Source organism: Trachurus japonicus, chromosome 7 (genome assembly GCF_045865225.1).
Source record: "Trachurus japonicus isolate A0001 chromosome 7, Traja_1.0".
Lineage (NCBI taxonomy): Eukaryota > Metazoa > Chordata > Actinopteri > Carangiformes > Carangidae > Trachurus > Trachurus japonicus.
In genome coordinates, this window is record NC_140913.1 from 25427693 (window position 1) to 25435600 (window position 7908).

The following is a 7908-nucleotide window of genomic DNA, read 5'->3' on the forward strand; positions in this document are numbered from 1 at the left end:
GCCAAACTCACCTCCAGCCATCTAACATTTGTTATAGGAACAAACAGAGCATTAGGTTAACTCACTTGAGAACTGTGTACCAACGTTTCATGTCACAGCTCTGTTTATTTTGTCTTTCTGTCCCCTCGGCTCGTACTGACACTTTCCATCGAGCTATATGGACGTCCTTAGGCATTTGACCCTGTCTCTGTCACCACTCTCACTCCCACATCAGTTAATGTTAAACACTTTATTCAAACAGTCTGGCGACAGAGAGTTAACATTTTTTTTTTTTTTTTTTTTTTAACATTTCAGTCCATTATTAGCAGAGATTCAACAATTCAATTAACCCAACAAACCCTATCCTGCACAATTAAAGCAGAAGTAAGTGGTCCGGTTGTTTTGGCTAATGCTGCGTTCCAGGCAGGCTTTTGAAATCGCAAATTACAGCTTCAAGTCACAACTTACGACTTTGTAGCGTTCCAGGCAACCCACTCGTATTTTTCCGACCTGTTTTACCGGTGAAAGTCACTATAACGGCCACTCGTAACTTCCGACCGGTGAACTCGTACCAGATCGAACTGGTACCACTTCACGGTCGGAAAAATACGAGTTTGCTTGAACGCACCATAACAGTCCTCGTCCCTACGTCACCACATTCACGGCGTTCCTTGGCTGCACACACAGCCCTGCATGCCGTTCTCTCTCCTCATTGGATAAAAACTGTAGGATACGATAAATGTTTTCTCCTCGGCTCAGAGCAGAGCAGAGTGACTGACAGACCCGTGTTTCGGTCCAAACACTCTATGTAAGTGATTGCTGTCGGAAGATATAACTAAGACTTATATTAACACAAATATATCACTTACTTCTGCTTTAATTAAAAGAAAAGAAGGAAAAATAGTGGACTGTTTTTTGTTTTCAGTCTTAATTTACACTGACAAACTAATGATACATATAGCATAGAACACATAGAATCAAAAATGTTTAAAGTAAATCATCATGGGCTTTGACGTTTAATAAACTTGAATAATCACTGATGAGACAATATCTGATCTTTTCTATTTCATCACCTAGACCTATCAGTGAAAGGATTTTATTTTTGTACAGTTGTACTGGGCCTTTAAGTTTTTGTACGAAACTTCAGTGTGGGATTCTTCATCTTTTTCTTGTAGTCTTCATCAAACTCTTCACTCTGGGCCACAGTGAAATGGTTCTTCCAGTCACCAACCTTCCCTGAAGAAGCACAGAGAGCCAGTCAGGTTGGAGTTTTTTTTTTACATTAAACTCAAGAATTGGTTTTGTTTTACACACATGTTTTGTGTATTAATATTAACTGTACCTTTTCTTATGAAGGAAGAAACTTTGAAATCCATTCCTGGAAATGTTGAATGGTTGACCACCTTGTCTTTTTTCATATTATCAAAGTGCACTCTGTCTAAAAGTCGTTCCTTCTCCTCAGCTGAACGAGACAAACCAAGGAAGCAGCAGAGTTTGTCTAGTTCCCGTCCAGGATCCTGGAAACACAATAGTCTAGTACGAAGAGGGGGGTATCATGCACCCCCCGGAAATATACTTCTAACCAGTGTTTCTAGATTGGAAAAAATGTGTAGAAAATGATGAGCTATGTTAAAAAGTTGTCAGAATGTCCCGTGTATCATTTTTATGCAAATTAGTGCCGCCATTATCGAAAAAACCTAATTTCACTATATCTCAGCCAATATTGCAGATATCTGAACAAATAAGGTGTCTAGACCCATGTTTTGGGGGTCAGAGATCACAATAAAACTATTCATAAAGTGATCACATGTTGGTGGCATGCTTGTAAGCAAACCTAACCCTTTTACCAATTACAAGACGCCAATATTGGAGATACCAAATAAGGTGTCTAGACAGAGGTTGTTGTGTGTTTAACCAAGGTTTATTTGGATCAAACATCATAATAGAACTCTTGTTGATGTGACCACTCTTCTCTTTCCCCTGCCAGATAAACAGTCAAGTAAATGGTTCTCCACTATGCATCACTCATCATCATTTTCACTGAAATCTTCAAAGTTAAACTCATCCTCTCCTTCCTCTTTCTCCTCCTCTTCCTGTTCATGCTCTCCAGTGTCATGGGGATAAACCAGTGAAGTTGGTAGGATAGGACCACAGGACCACACCGGTTTCAACACTCCTTCATCAGTCTTCATCCATCCCTGCCCCTCATCATAGGGTTTTGGTTTTTCCAGAATAGGTTCATCAGCTCGCTAGTACAAGGCGACGCGGTAGTTCACACGTCAGGCATGTGGCTTCAGAGCAGAGTGGCACGGAGGAAGGTGAGCCAGGTCAACCTTAGACTTGCAAGTGAGTTTCCTGTCCTCCCCCACCATGTTGCGGAGCAAATTGGCACGGACAACATCCACTGAAGACTCACAACTCTGTCCAGACGTCAGACAGGTGAATTGCTCCAACTGCCTCAGCACCTCAGGCAGTGGCGTCATTTCAGTTTTAGACAAGGTATGGCAAGGACCAACCCGTCACGGGGGGGCCTGGGGGGTTGAACCCCCCGGCCGAAAATTTGTGCGCATTGTAAATTGAAATGCAGCAATCTGGTGTGATTTGAGAGCAAAATCACGAAGCTTTCTCAATTATCACTATCAATGCTATGGATTGGATGATACTCACAATACCCCACACAAGGGTTCACAATAAAACGTATTTATCTTTTGAAAATAAATCATTAGTGGGGTCAAGAAGTCAGTGTGATAAATAATTTCCCAGGACAACTCAAGCTTTTCCAGGACATTTGACACTTTTTCTCAATTTCCATGTGTTTTCCATGACTGGATAACCATTCCAGGTTTTCCAGGGCGCGTGGGAACCCTGACTCACCTTCTACAAAGATTTTTAACAAGTATTTTCTTGTTAAAATCCATTTGTAAATAATCTCTGAAGACAAATGAATAGGCTATTTGAAGTTTATCCACTCTGTAAAAGGTGTCTGTATCCTGTCTTATTTGCCATTTCTTTTGTGTCAACAAATTATTGCCAACATATGTTTATTCACTGCTAATCTACAGTAGGCCACATGTTTCTACAGTAAGAACAGCAAATTCAGAATAAATTAAAATCTGGAAACAAATTAAAATTTTCACAAGAATTAAGTTGAATGAGTGATTCCGTTGCTGCTGTGATTCACTACATTCAGGTAGCCTAATGTTAGACAGGGGCTTGCTTGGGACTTGTTTGTCTCAATTTGAAGTTTTTGTGATTTGTGACAAGATAAACAGCCTCCACACTCCACAGACAGCTGTCATTGGCCTGTTCTTAATAAGATGCAGCTTCACAGTGTTTCTCAAATAAGAGCTTTCATTTTACTGTGCTCTAAGTAGTTAGTTTTAGCCAAACAAGCACTGAAATATGACTCATATTTAAGCATGTGGAATAAGTGGTAGGCTATAAGTTGTTAGCAGGCACCACTGGGAAGTCATGTTGATGGCTTTATAACTCACGAAGGTTTTAGTCGCTCCACATTCACGTCTGCAGCACATGGAGTTATACAGTCAGAGTTACATCTATGATGCAGCGGCGTGCACTCGTACACGCGCTCTCACGGACACAGCGCACGGTGCGGGGCAGCCCCGCCCCTCAGTGAGACAGAGAGAGAGGAGAGGAGCAGGAGCGACAGCATGGTGTTCAGTCAGAAAGAGGCAACACTATCGCGAATCGGTCAGAGAGAATTACAACAGGACACAGTACGCCGTCCCAGTACGCCGTAAAAAGTCCCGATACGCCAGGGGTTAAAATCTATAGGCTACGTGCCAGTAGCCTACTCTGAACATTTTCTACCAAAGTCAAGGTATGGCGAGTGCCATACACCGCCATACCCAAATGACGCCACTGACCTCAGGCTTGACACTCTAGCAGTCACTGAGTTGACTGAATACGTGAAATCGGGGATTCTTCTTCAAGGGCCCCACCTTCCGGGGCGTCAAGTGGCGCAGTGGGTTAAGCAGGCGCCCCATATATTGAGGCTATAGTCCTCGTGCAGGCGGCCCTGGTTTGAATCCCACATCTGACGGCCCTTTCCTGCATGTCATTCCCCCCCTCTCTGCCTCCCTATTTCCTGTCTCTCTCAACTGTACTGTCAAATAAAGGCATGAAAAAGCCAAAAATATATACATGGCACTGGTACAGTCTTCTCCACTGATATGAACACATAGAACCCAAGAAGAGTGGTGCGGTGGTCTTCTCCCAGGGATTCTGCAAGCTCAGAGATGTTGAGAAGCTTCCTGGATCTTCACACTGTAGGGGTCTGATGAAGTCAGCTGTAGCAGCCTTGCCCACAGCTTCTGCTCGTACTGTAACACATCCATCTCAACATCAGTGGGGACAGGTGCACCAGAAGCCAGGCAGTAGTAGTATTGCAGAATCCCTGGGAGAAGACTACCGCACCACTCTTCTTGGGTTCTATGTGTTCAGTGGAGAAGACTGTACCAGTGCCATCAAAGGGAGAAGGAAGGTGGGGCCCTTGAAGAAGAATCAGGTTTCACGTATTCAGTCAACTCAGTGACTGCTAGAGTGTCAAGCCTGAGGTGCTGAGGCAGTTGGAGCAATTCACCTGTCTGACGTCTGGACAGAGTTGTGAGTCTTCAGTGGATGTTGTCCGTGCCAATTTGCTCCGCAACATGGTGGGGGAGGACAGGAAACTCACTTGCAAGTCTAAGGTTGACCTGGCTCACCTTCCTCCGTGCCACTCTGCTCTGAAGCCACATGCCTGACGTGTGAACTACCGCGTCGCCTTGTACAAGCCAGCTGATGAACCTATTCTGGAAAAACCAAAACCCTATGATGAGGGGCAGGGATGGATGAAGACTGATGAAGGAGTGTTGAAACCGGTGTGGTCCTGTGGTCCTATCCTACCAACTTCACTGGTTGATCCCCATCACACTGGAGAGCATGAACAGGAAGAGGAGGAGAAAGAGGAAGGAGAGGATGAGTTTAACTTTGAAGATTTCAGTGAAAACGATGATGAGTGATGCATAGTGGAGAACCATTTACTTGACTGTTTATCTGGCATGGGAAAGAGAAGAGTGGTCACATCAACAAGAGTTCTATTATGATGTTTGATCCAAATAAACCTTGGTTAAACACACAACAACCTCTGTCTAGACACCTTATTTGGTATCTCCAATATTGGCGTCTTGTAATTGGTAAAAGGGTTAGGTTTGCTTACAAGCATGCCACCAACATGTGATCACTTTATGAATAGTTTTATTGTGATCTCTGACCCCCAAAACATGGGTCTAGACACCTTATTTGTTCAGATATCTGCAATATTGGCTGAGATATAGTGAAATTAGGTTTTTTCGATAATGGCGGCACTAATTTGCATAAAAATGATACATGGGACATTCTGACAACTTTTTAACATAGCTCATCATTTTCTACACATTTTTTCCAATCTAGAAACACTGGTTAGAAGTATATTTCCGGGGGGTGCATGATACCCCCCTCTTCGTACTAGACTACAATGGTCAGGTTGTGGTCAGACTTTACTACCAGCAAGAGAAGAGACTTCACAATCACACAAACACATGCACTGAAAACAACAACAAACAACATTACCTCAACAAGATATTCAAAGAACATGTAATGGAGGTTTGGATAAGTCTGTTTCTTCTCCCACCAGCCGTTCACATGGTCATACCAGGATCCAAACACCACTGGAGAAAAATAACAGTGAACGAATGATGAGCCAAATCTGTGCATCTCATACAAACACCTTTATTGTTGTGAACAGACTCATGCTCAGTCAGTACAAATGCTCGGTGCTCACAGGAACATGTCAAGTGAAACTTTAGATTTTTACTTGGTTATTGTGTTATACATACTCTTTCCTTCCATGAACCTCTGGAGGTAGCTGTTCCAGTCTCCAGGCTCTGGGTGGATCATGGTCATCTGCTGGAAGTGGAAGAAAGACACCACGCTGTCCTTTCCATTGCGGGCCACATAGACAATCTACACAACAAGAAAACATAAACAATATTTTCAGAGCATGACTGAAACACAGTTTCTACAGTATCGTTCTAAATTCTTGTTATTTTCATTGTAGAGAGTTCCTCTGGAGGGGTGGAAGGAGGCCAGCATCACAGATATTATCCCTCTGGGGATGGAGTTGGTCAGACTGGTGCTGGGAAAGAATGACAAGGAGGCATCTGGACCATCATCAGGAGATCAGGAGCAGGAAGCAGCCAATCTGCTGACTAGAAACCAGGACATAACACTGGTCGAGCTGCAGGATAGAGACCAGGGGATGAGGTGGGCTGACCTGTCAATTAATGATCAGGTGCTGGTGTAATATTGACTGAAACTCTTGATGCTGCAGTTGACACATCAACCCAGTCAATCAATTGTATGAGTGTTCAATGATTGAATCTTGCTCGGCACCTGACGTTGGGACAGGGTGAGGCCAAGGCAGAGGCTCGGGATTCACTGGGCAGCGGGTAGTATGTTTTGGGTGCAAAGCTGGAGACCTCGGGCTTAGGGTCTAGGTCTGGGCTGCTGGGACCTTGGGATTGACTATGTTTGTTTCTTTTTAGGGGCTCCAACCCTTGTATGCCTCTCAGTAAAAGCTAGGTGAGTTCAAAAAGGCAGAGTAAATTTAACAAAGAGAGGATCCCAATCCAAGGAGGAGTCCCTTCAGGGAAATTTTGTGTTTTAACACCATGAGAAGATTATACTGATTCAAAACGAGTTAAAAATATAAATAACAAAAAGCTACTGTACCCTGCAGTTTTGCTCCCAAAATGATTTGGGCACAAACTGGATTGGAAGATGAGTCTTAATGAGTCGAGGAGATGTGAGCTGATTGTTCACCGTGTCTGTTCCTTTGTGTATGGTTGAAGATCCTGCACATTATGAGAAAAGTTTAAGTGCCTGTGAATGGTCCAACGTGATCAGTACAGTACAACTTTACATTGTTTGTTTCTAGATTGTTTTTAATTCAATTACATTTTTTTCCTATATACTGTATATTAAGATATGGGTTTGCTGAATGCGACTCACCTGGTTCCAGAGAAGGGAAGGCAACTTCCAATAGAGGCACTCTTACATAAATAGGAAGAGATTTCCGACACTCTGGAGATGTCTGATCAAAATGCAGCAGGTCAAGGATGTAGGAGACCCAAGTTGTTCCTCAGAGCAAATAACGGAGATAATAAAAACCTTTTTACACCATCAATTTTTTTAAACAGTATGAAGCAAAACACACTCTGTTTATATTTAGACTCACCTGCTTTGGGATATGTTGCAAGAAGTATATCATCTGGCCTGGCCTGGAAGTTTTGAACATTCTCCCAGTTGTCTGTGAAGTAGTGAGTCATTGGGACTCCATGGAAATCAAATAATTCTGGGCGAGAAGGGAAATCCATCTTTAAAAGAAAAGAAAAAGAAGAGAAAGATTCAATTTGTGCTGAGTGATCAATCGGTACATTTCATAAATGACTTCACAACTTATCATTTCTGAAGATAAACCTCGACATACCTTGGTCAGATTTCTGAAGTCCTCTCTGAGCCTCAGTCAGTCAGTGTTATGGTTCATTTACAAGCCTTTTTTTTTGTCTGCCTGCATCCATTATCTCATTATGCTGACTATAGATCACATGATCTTGACACAACAAAGTGATCCCAAGCTCTTCTTGGTTAAAGATGAGCATTTAAACTGTGGAAAAGAACAGTGTGTGAACCTGCATAATGATTCATGAAGAATATTTAGTCCAGAAATACGGAAGCGTATTGCATTCACTTGAATAATAATTTGAAAAATCTAGTTTTTCTGAGTAATTAAATTTTGCTCTTTGATTCAGGCTGCATTTGTAAATAAGAATGTGTTCTTATAGTAATTGCTTGCCTGGGTAAATAAAGGTTAAATAAATAAAAAAAAAT

The 7908-nt window shown here is 42.5% G+C and overlaps 1 protein-coding gene across 2 annotated transcripts; it reads right to left on the minus strand.

Moving 5' to 3' along the window:
- Window positions 1-1041: 1041 nt before the first annotated feature.
- Window positions 1042-7598, minus strand: LOC146984862 (cytosolic sulfotransferase 1-like). 2 transcript variants are annotated; one of them, XM_085782393.1, is made up of 8 exons: window positions 7508-7598; window positions 7256-7394; window positions 7030-7158; window positions 6751-6872; window positions 5856-5982; window positions 5590-5687; window positions 1322-1496; window positions 1042-1215 (listed from the first exon to the last, which is right to left on the minus strand). In XM_085782393.1, exons 2-8 carry the CDS (start codon window positions 7392-7394, stop codon window positions 1103-1105), a joined length of 903 nt encoding a protein of 300 aa, XP_085638519.1. In that variant the 5' UTR covers window positions 7508-7598; the 3' UTR covers window positions 1042-1102. The 2 variants fall into 2 exon arrangements, with proteins under 2 accessions (XP_085638519.1, XP_085638518.1); XM_085782392.1 differs by having other exon boundaries at window positions 7498-7525.
- Between the last annotated feature and the right edge of the window lie 310 nt (window positions 7599-7908).

Bases quoted from the DNA above. Each gene is read 5' to 3' on its own strand.
- LOC146984862 (XM_085782393.1), bottom strand. From the start codon at position 7,394: ATGGATTTCCCTTCTCGCCCAGAATTATTTGATTTCCATGGAGTCCCA. The intron at 5,688-5,855 runs GTATGTATAACA...ATTTTTCTCCAG, and splicing joins GAGGTTCATGGAAGGAAAGA to TGGTGTTTGGATCCTGGTAT. The intron at 1,497-5,589 runs GTAATGTTGTTT...TTGTGTTTCCAG, and splicing joins TCTTTGAATATCTTGTTGAG to GATCCTGGACGGGAACTAGA.